This window comes from Talpa occidentalis, unplaced genomic scaffold (assembly GCF_014898055.3).
Source record: "Talpa occidentalis isolate TD23 unplaced genomic scaffold, MPIMG_talOcc4v2.1 talOcc4.16, whole genome shotgun sequence".
Taxonomy (NCBI): Eukaryota; Metazoa; Chordata; class Mammalia; order Eulipotyphla; family Talpidae; genus Talpa; species Talpa occidentalis.
In genome coordinates, this window is record NW_023601653.1 from 2,220,213 (window position 1) to 2,246,779 (window position 26,567).

The window sequence follows — 26,567 nt, forward strand, 5'->3', positions numbered from 1 at the left end:
AGGGTCCCTCGCACCCGCCGGGCCCCCCAGGGAGATGGGGGCACCCGTGCCCATGCGGGGCTAGCTCAGTGTGGAGACGGGACCGGGAGCCGGCTGACCCGCCGCCGGGGAGCCGCATCCTGTGCCTCTGCCCGTGAGCGTGCGCGGGGAGTGGGGATTTTGGTTTTGGATGAATCTGGGCTCAGCTACGTTGGTGTTACTCAGTGTCCGCGCCCCTTGGGCTCCCGCGGCGCCACTGAGCCATGCCCCCCCTAAGGTGCCCTCCCGCAGTCGCCGGCCAGGGCACTCGAGCTCCTCCAGGCCCGGACGCGGCGTTGCAGGGGAGCCTCGGACGCAGCGAGACCCCCGGCGGGAGCTGCGCCCTGTCCGTCTCTGCCGCGCACATGAGTCCGCACCTGTGTTCACAGATTGTTGCTTTTCTCAATCTGGGCTCCGTGCCCGGTTGCCTTAGGAGATGCAAGGGCCCCTTCCGGGCCTTTCCCTGGCAGCACTGCGCCCCGTACCAGCCCGCCCCGAACCCGCCTCGCAGGGAGGAGGACCTGGGCGTCCAGCCCTTGGCCCTCCAGGTCGGAGCGCGCTGCCAGGGCCTCCCCTCCAGCCCCGTCCTGTGGCAGGCGGCTCCCCACCAAGATGCGCTGAATGCTAGCGGGGAGGGGTGAAGGAGGTGCCACAGACCTGGAGCTGCCTGTGCCGGGGTGTTTGGGGAGCAGTACTGTGCATGGCGGTGTTGCCGCCCTGGCGATCGGCGCGGTGCTGGCATACACAGGCTGCTGGCACTGAGGTTTGCACGGTCCTCGGGGCTCCAGACAGACACCTCTTCCCAGAGAGGGGAGTCCCAGAAGCCCTGTCACTAGGTAAGACTGTGTGAGACTTGGCGAGGCGCGCAGGCCCCCTGACCTTGCACTCAAACCCACCCGCCCCCACATTCACTGGTTTTATTTTGTGTCTAAAAGAAAGAAAGAAAAACCAAGAAATGACTATTGTCTCTCTCTGAGCGAAACGATCCTTTACATGTGAGTCGGACACCTGCTTCCAATTGTTCAGGTCCCCAGGAGCCATAATATGAGACTTGATTGCTTAACATTAACACAACCCCCCCCCCCAAAAAAAATCCTCTTGAAAGAAGTTTCGCGAGAATGTATGCAGAATGGAAAATCTCAATCATGAAGCACAGTCTTCCCTGCAGATGACTCAGACGTCTCTGAATTGATCCACTCACTCATCAGATGCTTCCTGAGGGTCCCTTGGGGCTAGACGTTGCCCAGGCCTGGGTGGTGCACAGCTGAGTAAGGTGAACTCTCATGATCAAAGGTGGGGAAGGTAAAAAAAATGGTGACACTGAAATGGAAGCAAGACCGAGGCGGCACAGGGAGGCTAAGCCCCCTCGGATGCTCAGGAACTGTGGGTTATTTGAGCTGGATCTCGAGGTGCGAGTAGGAGTTTGTCAGGTGCAAGTTGCTGGGGTGGTGATTCGAGGCCAGGGAAGAGCATTTGCAAAACCGCAGAAGTGGGAGCACTGAGCAAACGCATCTTCTAGGGGGAGCCTGCTGGGAGGGAGGGCCTGGAAAGGCAGATGGGCTGGCTGTGAAGGGTCTTGTGCTGTGGCATGAGGGGTGCTGTAGAAAGCTCCCTCAGCAGCTCAGGCTAGAGGATGAACATAGATGAGGGCAGGCTGGAGCCCTGGGAGACTGAGCGTGGGCTCCAGGGGTCTGGCTGAGGGGCAGCTCCCGGGCACCACCCAGGCACTGCTGTGGAAAACCAGTCAGCGGCCGCACCCAGGCCTGTGCCTCCAGGTGACGGTTCCCTAGTGCTCAACAGCCCTGCAAGCCGGCATTACCACCGGGCTTTCCAGATGAAGGAACTGGGACTTAGAGAAAGTTAAAGACCTATCCAGAAGGACAAGTGGTGGTGGGCGGGGGGAGTGGAGCAGGGACTTGAACTCAGGGCCTGGGGGGAGGACCTCGTCTTCTGCCCAGAGTTTGCCTCCTCCTGGTCCCTGGCCTCCCTCTTCTCCACCTGCCAAGCTGGAGCCATCCCACCGCCTCCAGTTGGCACCCTCTGTCTTCTGGCCTTCACTTTCCACATGCATCATCAAAACGCAATATTTTTGAAAACTTTGAGGATTCATAACTTCGTAATTACAAATGGTTTCTATTTGCAGATGTGTAAATTAGGATGATCGGTCCAGTGACACATTTCATGTCTGCGTCATTGATTCCCTTCCAGTCACCTGTTTAAGACATGCCCACCATGTCCATTTATTCACCCATGACCCACATTAAGTACATTTTAGTGTGCGGGCATCGTGAAAGATGAGAGTCCTGTCATGTGCCCTTTGAGCAAAATTAGATGGTCCAGCATCTTGTTACAAAACATCGTGTGATCAAGTCTTTCCTGTTGAACGATTGGCTGGTTGAAAATGCCAAATTTCTTTTTTGTCCTTAGAGGGAGAGCTTTCATTCCTCCAGAGAATCCGCTTATCTGACCAGTTTCCCCCTCAGCACTGGGATCCAGTGTGTGCTCTCACTGCGCCTTCGCCTTCTGGTTTATCTGATCTGTCCGAAACACCTTCCTCGCTCAGTCTTCCCTTTGCCATGTGGGCTTGAAGTCAGAATTCTGAATTCTCAACTGTGTTCAATGAAAACTTGCACCTCCTGAAAAGATGCTGATATAATTTGGGGAGAGCGATAAGACAGCGGAGGGGCAGCCTGATCGTGGTGATTTGTCTCAATCAGATGGCAGCTTGTTAGGCGATTCCATCATTGTTTTATTCTCTTTTTAACATAGTTGGGAATGATTGATCAGTTGGGAAGCGTTCCCTTCTGTTTTATGTATTACACAGAGTTGGCATTCTTGCTTCCTTAAATATTTGATAGACTTCACCAGTGAAATTATCAGGTCCTGCAGTTTCCTTTGTGGGGAGGATTTTAACTTTAAAGCCAATTACTTTAATAATTACAGGATCATCAAGAGTTTGTTTCCTTTTGAATGAATTTTTGTAGTTTGTGTCTGTGAGGATATTGGCCCATTTCATCCAAGTTGAATTCATGAACATTAAGTGTCCACAGTGTCTTCTTATTCCTTTAGCCTCTGTGGGGTCTCTAGGGATATCCCATCTTGTGTTTCTAGTATCGGTAATTGATGTCTCTTTTCCTTTATTTCTTGATCAGTTCAGCTAAAGGTTTATCAATTTCATTGCTATTTTGAAAAGCCATTTTTTTTGTTTCATTGATTTTTATCTACTATGTTTTTAATTTCATTCATCTTGCCTCTTTTTATTTCCTTCATTTCTTCTTGCTTTGATTATAGTTTGCTCCACTTTCTTAAATTGGAATGTTTTTTTAGTTCTTTTCTAATATAGAATGCAGTATTATCAATTTCCTAGTAGTCACTGATTTAGCTGCATTCCACAAAATTAAATATGTTGCAATTCTAATTTTCATTCAGTTCAAAATATTTTTTAATTTCCCTTGAGAGGGTTCCTCTTGAATTCATGGATTGTTTATTTATTTATTTATTTGAAAGATTTATTTATTTATTTTTACATAGAAGAACTGGGGTGTAGACCAGAGAAGTGGGGAGTGAGAGGATTTACCAGAAACAGAATGGAGAGCAGAACAGGCAGATCTACTGAGGGGAGCAGCGGGCGAGACAGGAGAGGTCTGCTGCACCATGTGGGTTGCTCCTTGGCTGGAGATGAAACTCATGCCACCGTGGCTGGCAATAAATTGATAGTGCTGAGACTTTAACCCCTGCTCCATCTGGGAGGCCAGAATCCTTGGATATTTACCATTTCTATTGCTCTTTCTTCATTTCTGAAACCCAGATTTGTCTCTGCTCTCGTTTTCCTTCCCCTAAAGAACTTCCTTTAGTACCTCTTTAGGACAGATCTACTGGAGACAAATTTTTAGCTTTCCTGGATTGAGAATATCTTTATTACTCCTTCACTCTTAACACATATTTTTGTTAGGTATAGAATTCTGGATTGGCATTTTATTCAGCACTTTAAAAATGTTATTCCACCGTCTTCTGGTGTCCACAGTTGTGGCAAGGAATCTGCAGTCATCAGACCGTCTGCCCCGATATGTGAGATACTGTTTTCTCAGCCTGCTTTGGACATTCTTTGTCGTTGGTTTTCAGTGGTGTGAGTATGAGTGTTTGAGAATTCTTTGAATTTATCTTTTTGGGGGTTACTGAACTTCTTGAACCTATAATTTTATGTTATTCATCAAATTGGGAGTATTCTCAGCTATTATTTCTTCAAGTATTGTTTTCTGTGCCAACCTCTTTCTCTCTCTTTTTGGTGCCCTGGACACACGAACAGCAGACCTTGTGATTTTGTACACAGGTTCCTGTGGCTATATTCTTTCTTTTTTTCCATGTTTTTCTCTGTTGTTCTGTTTGAATAATTTCTACTCATCGACTTTCAAGTTCACTGGCTCACCCCTCTGTCACGTCCATCCTGTCACTGAGCCAACCCGGTGAAGATTTGATGCCAGGAACTATGTTTCTCAGTTCTCAAGTTTCCACTTGGTTCTTTTCATTTCTTTTGAAGCTTCTATTCCTTCACTCTGAATTCCTGTCTTCCTTTTTTTTTTTTTTCACTGTTACTTTATGGCGAGAATAGTTACTTTAAAATATGATAATTTCCACATCCAGGTCATCTTACAACTGGAGGCTGTTGTCTTTTACCTGGTGATTATGGAGATTTTCCTGGCTCTTTGTATATTAGGTAATTTTGGATTGTATTATGGAATTTTAAATAATATGTTGTGGCATTGTGGTCCTGTCAAGAACCTCTATAGTATATTGATTTGGTTTTTGTTTGCTTTAGTAGATACTACAGCCAGTTAATGTCAGGCTGCAAGCCCTGCCCTGCCTGCCAGCTTACTGCCAGCTCAGCTTTCAAAGTCACTGCAGCGCTCTCAGGCCCACCCAGCTTCCAGTCTTAACTACACTGCCGTCAAGTTCTCAAAGCTTCAGCTAACCTGCCTGGGGCTGATTTTATGTGTGTGCACCTGAGAGGTTCACCTGGAACTTCCCACACAGATTTGGGGATCCCTTTCTCCAGCTCCCTCCTGTCTATGATTCTCCCTACACTCTTCAGTCGCCAGGGGACCTTTTTCTGATCTCCTGGCTAGAAAACCTTAGATTTTAGTGACTCTATGGTTTTATAGTGGTTCATCTCCAGAGCTACATGGAAGAGAGAAAAAGAGACAAATAGTGTGGGTTCCTCTAACACTCTTTGAATCACAGAGAGCCCTTTCTACTTTCCACTTATGAGAGAGAAGAATTTTAGTTTGAGGCACCTACTTGCACGGCTGTTCCTGGCACCATCACAAAAACGCAGCTTCATACCTGAGCTTGCCTCGGATCAGGATTGGAGAATAAAAGGACAAAAGAGAGAGAAAGGATTCCCCCACCACGACCCATACTCTGTACTGCAGAGGCCCTGCTTAGTAGTTTTTTGATCAGAAAAATAGACTTTCTTTACTGTAGGCGTCTGAGTTTACATACTTGTTTTGGAGCTGTTTCTGTCCATGGCTACCGCACAGTTTCAGAATTAGAACTTCCCTTAAGCCTAAGCTGGGGATGTGGAAGGAGGGGAAACAATGAAATCACCCTGTATCAGTCAATCTTCAGGTTTTGATTTCCTCTCCACCAGTCTCCGATTATTTACTTTTTAGTGTCCTCAGCGAGTTACTTTTTGGATTCTGCCTAAAGGTTTTAGTTGTGATCAGAGGGCTGGGAAGGGCGTGTGTGCCCGCGCCATCTTGACCGGTCCCAGAGCGCGTCTTGGGCTCTTGCCCTGCCTGCAGTGCTGTTCCCCAAGACCCACGGCTGCCTGCTCATCACTCCGGCCTCAAAGAGCAACTCATGGTCTTAGCTGAAGTGTCCCCTACTGCCTGTCATCATCAAGGTCACACTCAGTATCTCACCTTTTCTGATTCACCCTTTTCTCCATGTGCCTGCTGTTAGCCTCCTGCCTTCACCGTGTGAGCTGTTGAGGACACGGGCTCCGTCCGCACTGCTCGTCCTTGTGTCTTCAGGGCCTGCAGCAGCACATCGTAGTAGCGCATCCATGTCTCTGGCTGATGGGAGGGTGGGAGCTGACTGGCTGTCAGGGCAGAGTCAGGCAGTAGGAGCAGACACAAGTAGCTTCTGGGAAAGGCCACAGGAGAACCTTCTGCTCTCTCTAGAGGAGACAGGTACAGGGGAAAAGGGAGAAATGGATGAGAAAATCAGCAGGAGGCCCTGGTTCAAGCAAGAGTAGCTAAGAAAATTATTAATCCTCATCGCCCAGGGAAGAAATGGGGCTGCTTGGATATGTGATTAGGTAGTGAGACCATCTTAGATGCACTAACTTTGCAGAGATAGCAATGCTGTCGGGGTCTCCAGGGAGCACTTTTGGGACATCCAGGTGACGCTTCGGGCGCAGGGAGGACATAGGAGCAGTCTAACAGTGCAGGCAGGGATCCACCTCACTGGACCTATAGTCCTTTTAGACAATACTTGTGAACACGCAGCGCAGTCCCAGCAGCCCTCTGGTCTTCAGTGGTCAAGTGCGGACAGATCAGGCTGCTTGACCTTGGATCCCTTCCACCCTGAAGTTCCGTGATTCTGCCAAGTCCGGTAGACAGTTGAGAGAGATGGAACAGAAAAGCAGGTGAGATTACAGTGCTGGTGGTAGAGGTGTGGGGGTAGCAGCATCCAGGGTTGTGGGGGCGTGAGAAGGGGTGACCTCAGAAGAGTGAATAAACTTAGGAATGAAAGGAGAGAGAATGTGGTCGAGGGTGGGGGTGTTGTCTAACCGGCGGCATCATGAAGCAGAGAAGCCAGCCAGCACCCCTGACTAGGCGATATACTCACCAAGTACTGGGGCGGGCAGGTCCCAGTAAGAGTGTAGTACCCCACAAGCTGGCATCTGCTTGGAGATGAAATGAAGGAAAGACAGTGAAACGGGCGCGCCCTCATGCCCAGCCGGTCTCGGCGCGCTGCTGAGGAAACGCCAGAGCTGCCGTCTCAAACCGTGGGGGGCCAAGGTTATGTAATTCACAAAGAAGTGGGGCCTTGAACTGGGCACACAGGTCGGTGGTGCAGGGTGGGCATCCGGGCAGGGACAGGCAGCAGCCCAGTGACTGCTGGGCACTGGCACGGTCAGTCCCAGGGACTCCCGGGCGCTGCAGGGTAGCGCCTGCGAGCAGCGGGGCTTCCTAAGGGGAGACACCACCGAAAGAGCAGTTGCCTCACTTGTGCGTTGAGCAGTCGCTGGGCCCTGACTCGCTGCCCGGCCCTGAGGCTGAGTGTGGGCGTCTCTCTCCAGGCCTCCCCCGGGCCCGGGCACCGTCGGCTCTCAGGCGCGCGAGCAGACGAACTCGTGTGTTCTCTGGAAATCCAAGTGCTAAGTGGAAAGAGGCCCCTCAGCCCGCAGAGATCAAAGGGGCCCTCACCTCTGTGGCGTGTGACGTTCAGATGAATCTTTTCCTATTGAAAGTGAAAGCAGGGCCTCCCCGGTGGCGCAGCGGTTGAGCGCTGGGTTGCGAAGCTGCCCGCGGCCTCTGCGGCGCCGGTTCAATCCCTGGCTGCTCCCCGGCCACCGGAGGAGGGTCCCACATGGCGCGCAGACCTCTCCTGCCGCCCGCTGCTCCCCTCAGCAGTGTCCTTCGGTCCTTCTGCCTGCTCTGCTCCCCACTCTGGCTCTGGTGAATCCTCTCACCCTCCCGCGCTTCTGGCTGTACCCAGTGCTTGTATAAGCAAACAAACAAACAAACAAATAAATAAATAAAACATGCCTCTATTAAAAAAAAAATTCAGTGAATTTAGAAAAATGAGTGACATATATTTAAAAAAAAAAAAAAGAAAAAGAAAAAGGGGCAAAAACAGCCAGATAAGTCTGGGAGGAAAGAGCAAAATCAAAATCAAGATCAACGCTGCCTTTGCCACCTCCCCACGCGTCTCTCACCGCGTCTGCTTCCCCCAGGCCGGGACCCAGGAGCCAGCGCGGCTCCCTCACGTGTCTCTGCCCCTCGTGCCTCCTCAGGCCCTTCTTGCTCTCCCTCCTCCACCTTCCTCCCCCAGGCGCCTCTCCGGCTGCTTCTCCTCCCTGCTCAGCCCCACCCTCCCTTGCGTGGGGCGGGAACCTGAACCTCCCCTTGTCTGGGGACCAACCTGTTACACACTCGATTTAAACAGTTTTTTCTTTTTTTTCTCTTAAGATCAAAAAAGAAGGTCACAGATTTGGAACTAGCTTGTGAACAGGCTCATCAGTTTCTTGTCACCAAAGCAAAGCACAGGTGGACAGACTTGTCTAAGGTAAGACGCGAGGCGCCCTGGGAAGGGGAGGCTCAGCTTCCGGCCGGGCTGGGGCCCCGGGGGCTGCGTGGGAGCCGACTTCGTGTTTCCGTTTGGTATTTTCCTTTATTCTGGGGGGAAAATTTTTTTTTTTTTTTTTTTTCAAAATCTCACATACAGGATCAACTGGTGTTTAGAAAAAGAGGTAATTGTGGGGGTTCCAGGACAGCAATTTATTGCAGGTTTGAGATGAAGGAAAAATCAAAATGGAAAGGCTGGTGCCCTCGTGTTGACACAGCCTGTGGGGCGCTGCAGGGAGCCGGCCCCTCGCCCAGGCAAGGAGCGGGCCGTCAGCGCTGAGTCCTCCCTGCGGCTATGGGGCCCCTGCAGCCTTGGGAGGCAGCCACAGTCCCAGCGGGGCGCTGCTCCTGTCAGCGGGGTGTCTGGTGCATTGGCTGCTTGGGCAGGGCACACTGGCCTCCCTCTGAGCAGCGTTTTGCCGGAGGACCACCCCTCCCAGGGAACTCACATCATCTTGAACACTGTCGCGGTGCTTTCTCCTTTGCTTGCTCTGCCTCTGTGCCGGCGTGAGGCTCTGTCCTTCCCATGGACAGAAGCTTTGCATGCCCACCTGCCCCGCAGGCCCGGCTCCCCCCTGGGCCCAGGTTCAGAGCCAGCACGGCCGGAACCCCAGCTGGCATTGGGGCGGGGGGGCGGTGGTACAGCAGGACAGGTGTCCACACGGCGACCAGCCTCTGCCCCAGCTTCAGTCTGGCCTTCGAGCTCTCTCAGCCCCTGCTCCTGGTCCCCCCAGCCCTGGAGGGAGCCAGTCCTCTCCCTGCACCCCCCTGCGCCTGTCTCTCTGGCAGCCTGCCCTCCCCCCACCACCACCCCACCCCCCGCAGCGATCCTTCCTCCCCGTGGCCTCCCCACCCCAGCAGCCTCTCCTCTGATGTCGTAGAACTTCATAGAGACCGACCACGAGGGCCGCGGCATCCTCCGGCGGCGGGACGTCAGGAACGCGCTGTACGGCTTCGATATTCCCCTCACGCCGAGAGAATTCGAGAAGCTCTGGACGAGGTGAGAGCTGTTCAAAGCCCAGCCATCTCCGGGGGCTTGCTGCAGACTGAGCACCCACCTTTCCTCCACACATCGGGGGGCAGGGCCAGCTGGGGTCAGGAACGGCCTGGTGTCCTGTGTCCTGGTTCCGTGACCCCAGAGAGAGCACCCGGGGTAAGCTCCCCACCCCGGGGGGCGAAAGGCCCACGTGAGTGTCCCCAGGAACTTGAAGTTCAAGTCATCCTTTTACTGTTTGAGGCAGCTAGCTCCGCAGACCCCGGGTGCTGGCACGGAAGGAGCAGTCTCCCCCATGCCCAGAGGTGGAAGCCGGGGCACAGCCCATTTGCGGACTACCCAACTCTCGTCAGCTTGGAGTAGGTCCCTGAGGGTCTCCCGAGCTGGAAGTAGCACAGAGCAGCGGTCCGATGTCCATAAGCCACTCGAGAGCTCACAGCTGTTGCGTCGGCCCCCCATAGCTCCATTCCTGGCACAGATGCCTGCGTTTCGGGGTGCACTGGCGATCTCCCCATTACAGGCCGGTCTTCGAATTACCTGCTTCTTGCTTTGATGTTAGTAGCCACTCGCCTCCCTGGCAGCCCCGGCCCCGGCCCTCAGAGCAGCTCCCAGGCCGGTCCTGTCATCTTTTAATCTGTTCAGTGTGGAAGACTGAGCGTCGGCCGGGTTTAGAATGAGGTGGGCTGTTCTGTGTCTAATTTAGAAAAGCAACTTGCAGGGATTACAAAATCCGGGTATTTTTAGACCCTTCCAACACAGGCTGCCTGAGCTTCCCTTTCCGCTTCCTTCCAGACGGAATGAGCAGCTTCCACCCCATAATTGAGCGGGTGTGGGCAGGGGCCGACCTCCCACTGCGGGGGCCTTTGGGTCTCTGTGATTCCCAAGCCCAGTGGGGGTGTCAGGCACAGGAAGCAGCACCCAAACATGGGGGTGCAGCGCCCACCTGACAAGGGCTGGAGGAGGGGACGGATGGGCCTCCCCCCACAGTCAGGAGCTCGGCAGATGAGCTCGTGGTGGAGCTTGGCAAGGCAGCTGCTGGGCCAGGCCTGTGTCCCCTCAAGAAGTAGCCGTCCTGCAGTGGGAGAAGGCTGGACTGGGGAGGCCGGACGTGGCAGGGCCTTTGGATGGCGGGTAGGCCTGGTTGGCGCCACGCCTACCCATGTGGCCCAGGCCCTGGTGCGTTGCCCATCCACCCTCCCCATGCCCTGCAAGGGAGGGAAAGCAGCTCGTGGACCTAGGAGAGAGCAGTTTCCGAAGAGGGGCGAGTTGGGGCGTCAGCCGCAGGCGCTGGAAGCTGTGAGACAGCTGTAGCAAAGCCAGGGCCTCATTGCTTATGAAAAACAACTTCCAAGGATGGACAGTGCTGAGCACTGCTCCCCAGGGGTGCTCATCCGATGGGGGGGCGGTCTGTGCACTGGTCTTTTGGGCACCCTCCTGCAGGGGTGTCCCCCCGGAGCTGCGTTGCTGCATCATGCGTCACTGGATGGCACAAGGGTGGTCACGACTGACGCCGTTCAGCACCCTGGGCTCACCCTGGAAGCTGGAGAAGGGGCTGCCGCCTCTTCCAGGCAGATGGCGGGAAGCCAGCCCCGCCAGCCCTCTGCCGTCCCCGCTGGCCGCTCGGGCCCTGGGCTGCTGCAACCTGGCAGCTCTTCCAGAGCCTCGGGACCAGCCTCGGGAATCGAGATCCACAGCTTCCTCTTGCAGTGGCCCTTTGTTTTGCTTTTGAAATGAAATTCACTGAATAAAATTAGAAAGGCACTTGGGGGTCACAAGTATCACCTTAGAGGGTGTCATAAATGATGGTGACCACGTCATCACACAGGCAGGGACTCTCCAGCTGGGAGGGCCTGCAGCCGCTGAGGCGAGGGCGCCCAGCCCCGGAGTGGCTGAGGGCCTGGTCAGAGTCTGGAGGCCGGAGCTGGCCGCGGACACAAGCTGGCCGCCTGGTGCCGCTTGCACCCACCAGAGGGGAATGTCCTGTCCCCGGGATGGAGGCCGTGCTCAAGCAGGCAGAGGAGGCAAGTGGAAGTCACACACACCCATGCACACGCACACTCAGCAGAGGGGGCTGCCCTGTGGGCCCCAGGGGGACAGGGAGAGGCCGGGGGCCCCAGAGGCTCCCTGGGCCTCGGGATAGATGGACTGACAGACACAGCCCCACCACAGGCTCCGATGGCCCAATCCTCTTCCCTCTTGACCTCCACCCGCCACCCCAAGCCCAACACACCCAGTCGCGTGGACAGCAAAGATGCTGTCCTCGTTACTCCCCTGGGGCGCCGGGGCCAGAGTGGGGGGTGACTGGGGGTCCCTCGCTCCCTCAGCAGGTGGTCAGTGCGTGAGCCCGCAGGGAAGGTGACGGCATTCACCCTCTGTCAGAGGACGCCCTCAGCACCCCCAGAATCTTCCCCCCAATGTGGCTGAAATGTAGCCACGTCCCGGAACTGACTGCGTCCCGGGAAAGTAATTGCAAATGCCATTTTTATCGATACAGAAAAGACCCAGATCCCTCTGTAAAAAGAAGTGCTTTTTTCTCTTTAAAGAAAATTGGCAATTTGCCTTAAATTTTTTTTTATTGAAGTAATTCTATTCTATTTGAATAATGTTGGGAGATAAAAACCCTCCATTATGGCTTTTTTAATGAATTATAATTCCGAAAAAATCTTAATAATAGAAAATGACATAAAAGGTTCATAGAATAATTCTTATCTTGTTTTCCTCGCTGGTCTGTCTCGTTGGCTGTGCGTAATTGGCATCTCTTCAAAGAGCAAATGGGGAATTTGAATCAATAGCATTCATTTATTCAAGTTTTAAGACTAAATATGCTTTTTGAAGGACTTTCCCCTAAGTTGTCACATAGTTACTCTCGTGTAGTTGCTCAATAAAATAGCATCGTTGAGTGATGGACAGGGTTGATGCGACCTTCCTGTGGTGGTAACAGGATGGCAGTCGCCAGCCCCAGGGCTCCCTCCCCGGGCAGCCAGGCTGACGGGAGGGGAGTTGCAGCGGTTAGGGTGGGGGGTCTCAAACTCTGCTGTGCCCGCGAGTCCTCGGGGGCTGCACTCGACGCTGGGGACAGACCCTGGGGCAGAGTCTCTGCGTGTCTGACTCCCTCTCCCCGGGCCGAAGCCGCAGGGTGGGCTGGGGCTAGGAGGCTCCTCGAAGGTGGTGGAGGTAGTGCAGGCAGGATCCACCCCCTCACTCCCCGCCCCCCATCCCGGCGGCTCCTGACCAGACCTCTGTTTGGTTTTGAAGCTATGACACCGAGGGACGGGGCTTCATCACTTACCAAGAGTTCCTGGAGAAGCTGGGCATCAGCTACTCGGAGGACGTCCACCGGCCCAACGGGGAGGGCTATTTCAACTTCATGGGCCACTTCACGAAGCCCCAGCAGATACAGGAAGAGATGAAAGAGCTGCAGCAGAACACCGAGACGGCGGCGCTGGCCAGGTGAGCCTGGCAGACCCCTGGCCCCGAGACGGTGTCCGTCCGCCTTTTGCCTGGCTGCCCGAGTGGTCAAGGGCGCCTGCCCACACTGGCACGCTCACCATGAAATCGCTGCCCTCCGCTGCTGGCCGCCTGGAAACCAGCGCTGAGCAGGTGGCGCAGGGATTGAAGAGCTGGGAGCCGACGCTGGGGCCTCCCTCTCCCCGTCCGTGGTGCCTGGTGGGTGCCCCCCAACCGCCCTTGCAGTTGCTCACGGGGGTCTCCTGGCCCCTCCACCGGCCCCCGCGATGCAGGGTCAAGGACGTGCCCGTGTTCTGTACTGGTCGGGCGGCTCCCAGCTCTGGCAGGGCCGGGGCGCAGCTGCTGAGGGACCCGGCGCTTCTGCTTTGGGCGCTTGATTGCAAATAAACAATCCCAACGAGGCCAACAGGTTACCCCATGACCTGGGGGTGAATCCCGTCTTCACCTGTGGGGCGTTCAGACCCCGCGGGGGTGCTTTCGTGCCGTCACTGTCCCTGGGTCTCTGATGCAGGTGCAGGTGCCAGCCAGCTCTGGGTGGAGGCCCAGGGGCCCCCGCCCTCCGCAATATCCACTCGCCCCCCCCCCCCACTTCCCTCCTGACTTCTGAGCCGGGGGCCCTTTGTCCCGGGCGTGCTCCAGGAGCTGGCCTCTCCGCAGACGCTCTGAGGCCGCGGGCCGGAGGCCCTTGCCCTGCTGGGAGGGCGGTTCTTCCAGGAGGCCCGTTTGCTCCACTAGACGCGTCTGCCCGACTCCGCAGCAGCCCCTGGCCCAGAGCCGCTGCTCGGCGAGTCTTGGACGGCGTCCTCGCCTCAGTGTCTGTCACCTCGCTGTGCTTTTAAAAGCCAAGGTTGTGATTTCTCGAACGCAGTTTCACTCATGACGATCACAACGAGATGACAATGGTGCAGACTTACCTCTTTTCCGGGGTCCCTTTTAATGTCACCGTGACACAAGGCTCGTGAGCTCTGGGGCGAAGCAGCAGACCATCACGTCAGGAGGCTCGCGGGGCTGCTGGGAAGAAACGCCTTGTCCTCCCGACGGGAGCGTGTCTCGGATGCTTTCTCTTCCAGGGATAAGCTGAAGGACCATTACCAGGACATCAGCCAAGCGCTCAGCAAACTCGACGCGTCCAAGAGCGGCCACACGTCGCTGTCTGGGCTGCAGAAGGCGCTGCAGGCGAGCGGCTGTGCGCTGGAGGAGGAGGAGCTGACCCACCTTCTGAGCAGGTTCGCTCCGCCCGGGTTAACCGCTTCTCACGGAGAGGCAGATGCTGCGGCCAGTGGCTGGGCGGCTGCTCGCGGGTCTGTTCCGTCTTGCGCCTCTGAAATGACCGCAGCCACCCCTCTGGCCACGTCGCCTGAGGACTCCGGGAGTCGGGTCGCTCTCCCTGTCGTGTCTCAGCTGCGTCGTCCTCGCTTTCTGAGGTTGACTTTCCTTTACTCGAGGCAGTCACGCGCTTTGGCAAGAGTCGAATCATTCTCCAGGATTTATTGTCAAAAACGGGTGCCCCTTGGCCCGGCCGTCCCCTCACGTCCCTCCTGGGAGTCAATGACTCCCCTGTCAGCCGCACTCGTGGGGCTCAGCTCCGACTCCTGAGAGATGTGCACCCACAGCCGCTTCTTGAATTTGACTCAGCCTGAGTCTGCTGGCATCCGGCCAGGGAGATGCAGCTCTCGTTCTTTACGCCCATCACATCCCACCAACCACCCCCACCCCACCACCTCCTGAGACCCACGGGTCCCAGACTGTCCCCAATTTGGCGGAGGTCAAAAAGCACGTTGTGTGGCTGACCAATCACCTTTCCTTCCCTGCTCGATATCTTGTTTTCCCCTGGAGTTAATAATGATCTTACTTCTCTGCCTAATTTCTGTCTGTTCATCACCACTAATTAAAACCAGCTCGCCCCCGAGTGTGAGAGCTGTTTCCAAGGTATTTCGATTTATGAGCTAATCTAGCTTCATCAGGAAGCCGGCCATTTTCACGGCCTTCAACTCTCAGAAATTTTCTTGATTTAGTTCATTGAGCTTCTCTCCTATTCTTTCTTTCTGAAACTCCTATTGTTTCTGGATATTGAACAACCATTTCATTATATTGTCATTATTTCTGACTTCTAAAAAATTTTCAAATACAGGGCCTCCCCGGTGGCGCAGCGGTTGAGCGCTGGGTTGCGAAGCTGCCCGCGGCCTCTGTGGCGCCGGTTCGATCCCCTGCTGCTCCCCGGCCACCGGAGGAGGGTCCCGCATGGCGCGCAGACCTCTCCTGCCGCCCGCTGCTCCCCTCAGCAGTGTCCTTCGGTCCTTCTGCCTGCTCTGCTCCCCGCTCTGGCTCTGGTGAATTCTCTCACCCTCCCGCGCTTCTGACTGTACCCAGTGCTTGTATAAACAAAACAAACAAACAAACAAATAAATAAAACATGCCTCTATTAAAAAAATAATAATTAAAATAAAAAAAATTTTTCAAATACATTTACAATGTCTTTTCCTTAGGAAGAATCTGGCCTCAAAACCATATTTCTTTCCCCATCCCTAATCATCCCTATTCGCCCTCAATCCATCTCTTTTCCTATCAGCCTTTTTAGATTAAAAATTAAAAGTTATATGATAATTTCAATCAGATCATTTTTGTTCCCTATACTCCTCTGCTAACATCCAGGTTGAACCCAATTTAAGAAAATTTGCAACTCTTTCAGTTGAAGAAATATGCTTGGGGGCTTTGAACATGTTTCCCTCTTTGAAAACAGATTTTCTAACAAGGCATCAAATCCTGTAAAACATATTTAGAACATTCATTTTTGAAAGTCTATGCCAATTTTTCCACAATTCTTGCTTAAAATCTTGGTCTAAAAACAGGAAATAGATAAGAAAACATCCAAGATTGCATTCTTAAGGTCCTGATGGTTAAGGGACAAGGCTACGGGGCTTCTAAGCTTAACCTATGACGGGCCTTAAGATTCCACTGGCCTTGTGTTTTTAAACCTGTCCTATCTTGATGTCTTTGTTTTTGCTCCACCTTCTGGGAGATTTCCTCAGTTTAGCCCTCAACTTTGTGAGATTTTGGTTTCTGCTATCATACCTGTCATAGTTTTAATTATCAGAGCTCAAATTTGTTCTTTAGAATGTTTCTTTTTCATAGCATCCTGTTCTTGTTTCATGGATGCATTATTTCATTTCTCTGAATAAGTTAACAATAGAATTTTTTAAAGTTTTCTTCACCTGAGAAGTCTCTCCTCAGTGTTGCATTTTTTTTTTCTGCTAGATTCTTTCCTCAAAAATATTCTTACGCTAAAAACAGGGTACTAAGAAGCAGGTTAGTAGTTCTGCACATCGGTAGAACTTGCCAACTTTGGTTTGAACTGTAGGGTCATCTGGAAAGCGGTTTCCTTAAAACTTTTCTTTAGAGCTGGTCAGTTTCCCAGGGAATAAATTGCCAAATAAAGGATGCCCAGTTAAATATAAAATTCAGATAAAGTTTTTTTTTAGTATAAATATGTGTTATGCACATGCTAAAAATATTTTTTTGTTTGTTTACCTGAAATTCTTATTTAACTGGATATCCCTGTAGGATTTCCCCCACTAAATCTGGCAACCCAGCCAGAGAAGATTCTCTGGGTCTCCTATTGCTAGCACTCTGAAAGCTGACTGAGAAGAAAACTGGAGGTTTAGCAGTTGATGTTTTACTGGAGTTTGGGTTTTGGCTACTCACCGCTCATAAGCTGAAGTGCAGGAGACAAGAGTTGGCGGAAGGAAATCAGGTTTAATCAGGAGCCAGCATGCCAAGGACATGGCCGACCACGCTCCCCAAGCCCTCTCCCTGCACTGGGGAGAAGCAGGGACTTATCTGGGGTAGTATTAGGAAAGGGAGGTGCTAATGAGACTGCATCAGGATTTCAGAGAACAGGCAGGGTTTTCCTGGAATTGCATTCACACCCCTTTTTCTTTCAGGTTTGGTGTTGTTTATAATAAGCACCCAAGGCCAGGATTCCAGCTTTTTTTCCAAGGTGCCCCCCTCTGGGTAGCCCCTTCTTTCTCTGAGTTTCCAATTTGCAGAATCGCTAGGAGACCTGGCTGAAACTCAGCTTGCTAGCTCCTCCCCCAGGCTCCCTGACTTAGCTGGTCTGGGGTCCACCTGGGAGCCTTGGTACAAGGTCCCAGGTGATGCTGTCGCTGCTGGACCAGAGCACCCTGCTCTACCCACACTCCTGCTGTGTCTTTTTTTTTTTTTAAAGATTTATTTATTTATACAAGAACTGGGAGGGTGAAAGGACTCACCAGAGACAGAGTGGGGAGCAGAACCCCCACTGTGTCTTTTTTAAAGCTCCCTTTTCTCTAATTTTAGAAGGGTTTGAAGTCCGGACAGAGTTGGACGTGTGTGTTAGACACACTTTATCTAACTGCAAGTCTTATACTCTTGTACTTTTAAACTGAAGCAACTTGGAGTTGATTACTCCTCCTCTGACTGCGTTGGTGTGCCCTTGCTCTCTTGCTTTAGACGCTGGCTGTGCCTGGCTGAATGTTTTGTGACTAAGTGCAAGACTCTTACGTCCTTGTTTCGAAAAATTGAGAATATTAGTACCCCAACATTAAACAAAATTTAGCAGTTGCTCTTGAGATTGCAATGCGCATGAACAGCAGGCCGTGCCTGACCTCACTCCCGTCCCTGGGGCAGCGCGGGCCCCCACCCCCCACCCCACCCCCCACCCCCCCACCACCCCCCCACCTCCACCCCCCCCACCCCCCACCCCCCCACCCCGTCCGTGTGCTGTGATGGCCCACTGCTTTGTTGTTATTACTTTGAGCAACCATTTATTAGATCAACTAGGGATGAGAAACAAAAGATATTATAACATATACATTTAAAAACAAAGCACCCTCCACCACCTCTCCTGCCCCCTTCAGCCTTATCCCCACCCCCCACCCTTTTCACCTCTGGTTATCCCAGGTTGGGTGTTAGTGTCACTGGTCTATTTTTATGTTTTTTCTCCATTCATCTGCTTTGTTCCCTTACATTGCGCATACAGGTGAAGTCATCCAATATTTGTCCCTGTATTTTGAACAAGTTCACTTTGCTTAATCCTCTCAACTCATCCCATTTTGTCAAAATTGAAAAATTTCATCTTTCCGTAGAGCTGCATAGTATTGCGTAGCATTTCTTAGGTTTTTTTTTAATCCAATGGGTAAGTCAGAAAGGCAAAAGGGGGGGTGGGAATGGCTAATTCCCTCTCCCCCAGAAGGGATAAGGCTGTGGTAAGGTCTCTGCCCTGGAAAATCATAGTGGAGAAGGCTCTGGGCCCATTTCACAAGGATTACTGTCCCCGTTCCCTGCCAGGGCCAGGGGCTCATCCTCAGGTCCTAGTTGTGACAACCTGGTAGGATCCCTAAAGCCATGAAAGAAGGGGCAGCCCCTACGACTGGGTCCCCAGGACCCTTTTACTTTCACACTAGTTCACACACAGCCCCCACCAGGTTTTCAAGTTAGCACTAAGAATTCTTACCAGCTTCTAGTTCCAAAGAAATATATTTGCTCCAGGAAATCAGATCTTGGCTTTTCTGTATTCTCTTCTCTGTCTAGATATTAGGGTGACATTTTCCCCTCTGCCCTCAGCATCTTACGGGACCGAAGAAAAATCACTGTTTTCCAGCTTGTTTAACTTTTTGCTTATTATGAGACAAAGTGACCTTCCAAGTTCTACACTTGACAGGCTCCCCTCCTTTCTGTCACTTTCCCTCCCTGTTCCTGCCTCATCCCATCTTCTGTCAGCTTCTATTTTACTTTAGAAAAGGTGGTTAAATTCAACCTTCTGTCCTGCAGCCGAAACCACATCTTCCCTTCTTGGTTCGTAAGTTGATTCAAAAACTCACAAGCCATTAGACAGCGTTTCATAATCACGGCTCTGTAAACATCGTTGAGTGTCTAGGTCATGAATTCCTTCTCCGGGGCACCGTCCCCAAACTTCTGTGTCACAGGCAGGCCCCCGGGGGCACTCATGCATCTCTTCTAAGGCATACGGGGAAAGTGGGTCTTTGCTGTGTGCCATTTCTGGGGCCCTAAAGGGTGATTGCGTTAACTGTTGTCACTCTTTAGATCCCGGGGAATGCACAGGGGAAGTTCAACATGGCCAATCTTCAGCTTTCCTCAGCCTTCTCTCCCACTTTCTGTCTGTCCAGTTTCCTCCCTGGTACCCTCCACCCTGTCCCTGCACTCCCCTGCCCTATCTCTGCCACCCCCAAGTGGCTGTCCACCCTGGCTGTCCCCACTAGTCTCTTGGGCCGGACACCCTGTTTCCTGTATCCCACATCTTTTTGTTTCTTCATTTACACTCTTTTTTTTGCTGGAGCACTTCCTGAAGTAATTTCCTAAGAAAGGATGAATGGGCAGTACATCTTCTGACTTCTTTGTCGGAAATATTTTTTATTCTCCCCCATGCAGATCACAGAGCTTGTCTGGGCAGAGAATCCTGGGGAGAAATCACTTCCCCTTCGAATTTTGAAGACAGTGCTCATTTGTACTCAAGCTGTGAGAAGCCTGATGCTCCGTAGACAGAGAAAGAGGACCGTTTCACCCTCACATGCCTATATGTTCTCTTCTTCCTTAAACACTCGGTCTATTTCCAGCTGAATAAGAATTCATATGCATTCAAAGAATAAATCACAGGAAAATAGCACCAGATAAATAATTAACCAAATGATTATAAGAGAGTCTTATTAAAACATAGTCTTGATACTTATACACACGCCAACAAAAGGACTATGGAATTTCTGCAGTCCACCTTTCAATGGGGGCGATCAACTTTTTTATGAATTGAAACCTTAATAAGGATCCATTGCTCAGTTGCTTGTTTCTTCTCAAAGACCTCTTGATGATAAACATCTCTGTTATTTGTAATTATATGTAGATTATTCTTTTCTAGATCCAAAATAGACTTTTCTAAATAATACTGAGATTAGCATATGCATTTGATTTTATTACTAAATTTTAATACCAAGTTGGCAATTTATCCTGCTGATGAAATAGAGTTGATTACCCTTTTCCTCCACCATGTGAGACGCCGTCGGGGCCCCTGGAAGGCTGCTCTGCAGCTGCGGGTTGGAAAAGCGCACTTCTGGCTGGTTTCCTTTAGCAGTAGATAATGTGAGTCACTGGAAACTTCTCTCTCTGGCGTAGCCACATTCTAGACCATTCCCCTGTGTGGGCAGCTGTGCCCAGCCTGCCCAAGCAGCAGCAGAAGGGGCAGGTGGTCAAGAGCCCGTGTCCCCAGCGGGTTGGAGTTATGGCCACGTGAACGTTGAGTGCGATTCAACTTTATTTTAGATTATTTTACATCTTTAGCAGATATGCTCCCTGTTCGCCTGAAACTTTTGGGTTTCATCTCACAATCTGTTCTTTCTTCTGTGTTGGAGTTGAGGGCAGGAAGGCGCCTCTGTTTCCACATGGGTGTCCTTGTGCAGACGCACACTCAGATGGAATTTTTATTTGAGAAAATACTGAGCTATTCAGGCTTCATAAAATCTGCTGAGAGCTTCCAGCTAGAAGACTCAGTTTCAACTGATCTTGATGAAGAATTTGACATAAATTTTACTCAGTTCTTCTTTTCCCCTTTGCTGCATCTGGCACATCCCCCTCCTTCTCAGCTTCCTCTGCTGTTTCTCGGTCCAGGCTCTCATTAGCCAAGGTCTCCATGACCACAGTCCCCTCGGCCCACCCCGTGCCCTTGCTCCAGACCATGTCTGTGCACCGTCAGGCCCAGCTTCCCATGGCGACGTCCTGCAGGTGGCCCGGCCCTGCCAGCTGCCACGACCTGTGTCCTCGCTTCTCGCCCTTACCTTGTTTTCTCAGATGAGGTGTGCCCCCCGTCTGATAGCATAACCGATGGGTCCGCGCCCACGTACAGGCCAGCGAGCAGTGTCTTACCACCAGGCATCTTCCCCACACTGCTCTCTGCTCAGCAACTGTTTGTTGAATGAATAAGTGACAAGGTGGTGTATCTGTATTACTACTAATATATCCTTTTCTTTCTTTTGGGACAAGTTGGGGAATCAGTTGGCATAATGATTGCATCAACTACCTTGACTTCTTACAAGCAGTGGAGAATAGCAAGCCAGCAAAACCTCAGCCAGACACAAAGGAAGAGCAGGCACTGGTTGATTTTTCGACACTGAACCCAGAGGAAGTTCTGAAGCATGTCCAGGAGGTTGTCGCCGCCTCCGAACTGGCCTTGGCCGCGGTACGGCAGCCCGACAGGGCTTTTATCATGAAAACTGAAATTCTGACTCTCATGTCAATTCATGAAAACGGCCCTCCGGTCCCCCTTCACCCCTCTCCGCTCTCCTTGGGGTGGGGGGCAGGAGCTGGGCTGACCGGGTCACGATCAGATCAGGAATCTCCAAGTTTGGCTATAAAAACCCCTCACCACTGTACCCTGGGGCGTGTTCTCTGAGTGGAAAGTGCTCGGATGTTTAGCAGATGCTGGATCTGGGGTGAAGTGGAGGGTTTCAGGAGAGAGGGCAGAGGACAGACCCCAGGTGAGAGCAGGCTGGCCCCCCGGGACACTGGTCATGGAGGGAATGTTGTGAGGTGGCCTTGGAGAGGTTGTTCGGGCAAGGCTGTGGCGCAGACTCGTGGGGAAGCCAGGAGCCAAGGGAGGGCGTCAGAAGGGCCCTGGCACGAGGCGTGCAGCGGCCCTGCGTGGGCCTTGGGGAGCAGTGCTTTGGTTGGCCGTGCCCCTGGCAAGGAAGCGGGGTCCCCCGCTGCCCCACAAATGTGCTTCCCCTGCAGCAACAGCAGCAGTAAGGAGGGCAGGGCTTGCTCTTAGCAGGACCACCGATCCGGAGCCGCCAGGCAGCTCTGGGTGCATAGAGGGCACGGCCGTCGTGGGGTGACCTGTGGAGCTGCGACCGTGCCGGCTGAGTGCCCGGTGGGAGAGAATCCTCGGGTAGGGCCAGCTGCAGGGACGCTGGAGAAAGGCAGGTGCGGCCCAGCCAGCTTGGAACACCGTGGCATGCCAGTGAACGTGGCCTTCATCCGGGAGAGCAGATGCTTTCCCAGTCTCGGAGTTCTCCGTGAAGATTGACCATTTGAGTGCTAGCTCTTGATGATCGTTAGAGAAAAATTAGTTTGAACTATTTTTTTCAAAATGAGTGTGTCCTGTGTCACCGCGACACCTTTCACTCCAGTGCCCCACCCCGAGATGGCCTGCGCGGGGGTCACCCGCCAGGGCCCAGGCCAGGGTCCAGGCGCACTAGATCTTTGCATTTTTCATGTTAATTGATGAAACCTCCCGATTTCTAAGTATCAGTGCGTATTTTCAGAATTTTTGCAAAAAAAGTGAGAATAACAGAAAACCTATTAGACAAAAAAACCCAAATTGCCAAAGGGCATCGCCCCGTCTGACTTGAAGTGACCCCACAGAACAGCTCTAGGGATGTTTCTCAAACTGAGGTCCATGGAGCCTTTGGGAGGAGCCAAGGAGAAGCACCTCTCAGGCCCCGGGGTTCTTAGCGAGACAGTGAGGTTCTCTGGCCAATAGGGCGGCAGGTGTCCCGAGGGAAGAGGGCCCGAGACCTGGGCGGCCGTGGGCGAGGCTCGAGGACTCGCACCTTTCTGCGTCTCCCCGAGAAAGCCCTCCAGCGCCTCGGGGGCCTGAAATGTCGGGACAGCCCCTCGGGTGGCGTTTGATCCGGTCTTAAGCCTTTTCACCTCTGACGCTGATGCCCCCTGTGGGCTGGCGGGACAGGGAGGCCCCAGGAGCCAGGGCCACACAGGCCCCGCTGCCTGCCTGCCAGAGCCGGGTGCGGGGGCCCCGTCAGACCACCCTCCGCCCACACCGGGCGCCTGGCAGGGGCGTCTCGGGCGGCTGTGGGAGAACCCGCTACGTGGGACTCACGGCGCCCCAGAAGCTGAGCTCGGGGCCGAGGCCGCCATCAGGCCATGAGGCCAGAGGCCTCCCCCGGCCGCGGTGGTGATGCCGCGGTGCCGCCGGCCGCCTCCAGATTCACAACAACAGAGACTTGTCAGGTTGATGTGGGCACACGCACCCCGGCCTGATGGGCCCTGAGGAGAATGAGCCGTAATGGGGATGTGATGTGGGGTCTGCAAACACATTAAAATCTTACTTAAAAAAAAGGATCTTAACCTACCACTCGATACAGATTTTCTAGTGCAATAAAAATGAATGATTTTGTTTCGACAGATGGGAAAAAATGTGCTTTCTTTTTATAGCATATTTTTGCACTTTTCCAGTTTGACTACTATGCTGCTGGCTCGGTGCTGCCCCCAGCGCCTCCGGCACAGGCTCAGGCAGAGCCCGAGGTCTGGCCCCAAGGTCCGGCTGGGGGCTGGAAAACATCGGAGCCTGGGGGCGGGTGGGTGGTACAGGGTGGCCCCTTGACAACCCCTCCTGGCCTCTTGCAACCTGACTTCTGCCTTGAGACCACGCTGCCCAGTTTGGGGGGCTGCTCAGCCTCCTGTTACAGGAGACTTAGTGCCAGGGGGTGGGGCAAGGGGATCCAGGTGGACAGTCCTGGCAAGAGGCTTCCCCTGGGAGCCTGATGCTCTTGGGACGGGCTTCTTGGACCTAGGGTGGGGCTCCCCTTCCAGGCTGGGGGCTGAGGTTCCTCTTCTTCCTGATACCCAAGTAGCGGTGAAGAAAGCGAACTTCCCTCCTGACCGGTAAGCCCCGTCCTGCCCCTGCCCCGTCGCGCACCAGCGGTGTGTCGTGTAGTATTTTAGTGTCTAGTCATTCAGAATTTGCAGGGACCAGCAGGTACTTGATTTCATTTGCATTCGTTTGCATTTCAGAAGCAATGTGGACGAAAGTATTTCTGAAATATTCACTTGACAGTAGCTTCTGCCCTTTTTTTTTTTTTAGACATTTTTGGCCTTGGATAAAGAGGACACTGGCTTTGTCAAGGCTTCAGATTTTGGACAAGTTCTTAAAGATTTCTGTTACAAGCTCACAGATAACCAGTATCATTATTTTCTGAGACGACTGAGACTTCATCTAAACCCCCATATAAACTGGAAGTATTTTCTCCAGAACCTCAACGATTTCCACGAAGAGGTAAGGGTATCTGTAGCCGTAAGCACCTCTTCTGGCAAGTGGGCTATAACTTGTCTTTGCGAATTGGGCGATTGATTAAAACCTTGTCAGAGGGGCTGGCAGTCTCACGGCGTCGGCTCGTGCCAGCTGAAAGGTTGCTCTAAGCCTTGCAGAGGGTATCTGAGGGTGAAGGTGTGTCCTTCCCTGCCAGTTTTTCTCTCCAAAGAAGTTTGGGAGCTTGCTTTGACCTGATTAGTTTTGAGTTCTCAGGAATCTGAGATCCCTGCAGATGATCTGGGGTCCAGGCAAGTGAAGCTGCGAGTTTGAAGTGAGGAAACTGGGGCCCACTGGGGAGACATTTGTGGGGCTCCACTGCGCACCAGACCCCGGGCTGTGAGCCGGCCAAGCCCGGGGTGAAGGTGGAGGTGCAGAGAGTGGGCTGAACACGGGCACCTGGGCAGGAGGAAAGGACCAGGGAAGCCAGGAGGGCCTCCTGGAGGAGGGTGTGCCCCGCCTGACCCCGGGGCCTCGTTCCTTCCCAGGACTGTTTCTCTGGCTACGCAAGTGGTTTATTCCCACGTTGTGTCCCAGTGTCTCCTTGTAACTGGCCAACATCGTTTGGAACAGTTCCCACCTGGTGTCCACCAGCACCGCTGTCTCCGCCCCAGTCCGCGCCGAGTGAGAACAGCCAGGGCCGCGGCCCCTTCTCCTGCCAAGCAGCGGCTTGCCCTGGGCCGCCCTTCACTGCCCCCGGAGCTGGCACTCAGGCCACTTCTAACTGCATAGGGTTCGTGTAATGAGCATCTGCGTCCCTAAGGCCTTGAACACGTCCCTGGCATAAGCGCTCGGCAGTGAGGTTACTAGAGCAAGGAGTAGGCAGGTGTATAAGGCATGAGCAAGTGACGTCCCCCCTGCAGCGGGACGGGCGTGTCCACTGGAAGACGCGCCTTGCTTTGCTTACGCGCTCACGGCCCACGGGTGCTGGGTCGCCTCGAGGCTTCGCTCTCGCGAGTGATGCTGCCGTGGGCTTGGACTCAAGCACGTGGCCTTCCTCACTGCACTGGACAGCCCTGCCTGCGCAGCTCGTGCCCCGCCTGTGCTCTAAGCATTGAACCGCACCGTCACCCACAGTCTCCCAGACTTTGGCCACGGCGCCTGCATCGCTCCTTCCATCCCCTCGCGGCTCAGCACTTCAGCTTTCCCCAGATTTTGCTACTGCAGTGGACACTTTATAAGCACAGCTTCCTTCACACCTGGGGGGCAGGTGGCAGGAAGTGGGGGGATCTTTCATCTGTTTATCTGCTCTCAGGTGGGGAGGTGGCAGCAGCAGCAGACCCGCAGGCCCTGCGCCCCTTGCCGCAGGCGTCAGCCCCCCTTCTCTGAGCCAAAGGACAATCGTTGCAAGCCGGGAGCAGACATGGGGTCGCTTCCTTGGGAGCAGCTGGCCTGGGAAGCCTCTGTCCAGGAGCCGGTACTGTTCATCACGACAGTTGCTAAAATGTGGGCCTGGGCAGGCATGTTTATAGACGGGAAGAGAACGTGGCAAGCCCTAGCTCAGACAGCGACTGCGTGATCCCCCGGCTCGTCAGACGTGATCCAGGTCATCCTCCCCCTCCAAGGGATGCGCTGGGGGGCGGGGAAGTCACCATGATGTAACTCAGACGGCTGGGGCCCGCTGGACTCCGAGTCTCTTCCTGGAGCGGGGAAGCGGGGACTGAAGCCGCCGTCGGTCGGGCCTGGAGGAGGCCGAAGCGCAGTGTGAAGAGGACGCCTGCTCAGAGCCCGCTGGGCCGCTCCTCGCGCCCCGGGGCTGGAGGTCATGGGGCTCTTCCCAGCAGGTGCCGCCTCGCGTTCAGAAGCTGGGGGTGGCTGCGCCTTGGTCTGTGTCCCGCCTGCTCCTCCTGCTGTGCACCCCGAGGTCCCTGCGTCTCAGCAGGCAGGGCTCCGGGCTCCCCCCACCCCCGGCTCAGCCCGGGGCACCTCGCCATGCCTGCCCGCCACACTGGGTGTGAGGAGGACCAGGCCAGGTGGTGCAGAGCCCCAGGGCCCACAGAAGACGGAGGTGCAGGTTGGTGGCAGGAGCTAGTTTGGTGCCCCTGGGCCCGCACCCCTAATCTGGGGTGGAGAGGAGGGCCCGAGGTGTAGAGGAAGATGACAGCCTCCGCTGCAGAGCAGCCGTGGACCTGCTGAAGAAGGAAGGAAGGAAAGAGAGACAGAGGACGGGCTCCGTGCGACGGCCCTCGGAGCTTCTCCCGAAGATTCTCCCAAGCTGGGTGAAAGCGTTTTCTGAATTCCTGTCCTCCGCAAGTACCTCTCATCCTGGGAAAAATACTTTCTATTCAAAATGCTATGTGTAAAATATAGAGTATCCTCTTGTTTTTAGAAAATCATTCCTGCTTAACGTTTCTGTTAAGTCCTAAAGTGCAATTTCAGTACCTTCCATGAATATAAAAATAACGCTCAGAGCAGAAATAGCATTTTTAAAAGACCTAGCAGAAACCCATATAGAGTCTTCCTGCTTTATCACCATGGAAATAATGGAATTTTTAAACAAAACACATCCTTATTCAATACCGAGTAATTATTCTGCCGCTCCGAGTGGGGGGCCGGGACCCTCCCGACTTGCGTTTGCGGCACATGCTCTCCGGAGCCGCGCCGCGAGGGTGCGCGTTCCTTTCAGGTCGTAGTTTTCCGCCAA

General features: G+C 53.3%; 1 protein-coding gene across 4 annotated transcripts in view; it reads left to right on the forward strand.

The window, feature by feature from the left end:
* Window positions 1-26,567, forward strand: part of EFCAB6 (EF-hand calcium binding domain 6) — a 143,126-nt gene that overhangs the window by 97,491 nt on the left and 19,068 nt on the right. For all 4 annotated transcript variants that reach the window (XM_037513407.2, XM_037513409.2, XM_054695992.1 and 1 more), the window contains 6 exons: window positions 8,217-8,313; window positions 9,254-9,372; window positions 12,622-12,816; window positions 13,905-14,060; window positions 20,860-21,055; window positions 23,699-23,890. In XM_037513407.2, coding sequence (XP_037369304.1) covers window positions 8,217-8,313; window positions 9,254-9,372; window positions 12,622-12,816; window positions 13,905-14,060; window positions 20,860-21,055; window positions 23,699-23,890 — 955 coding nt within the window. The remainder of the gene's footprint in view (window positions 1-8,216; window positions 8,314-9,253; window positions 9,373-12,621; window positions 12,817-13,904; window positions 14,061-20,859; window positions 21,056-23,698; window positions 23,891-26,567) is intronic.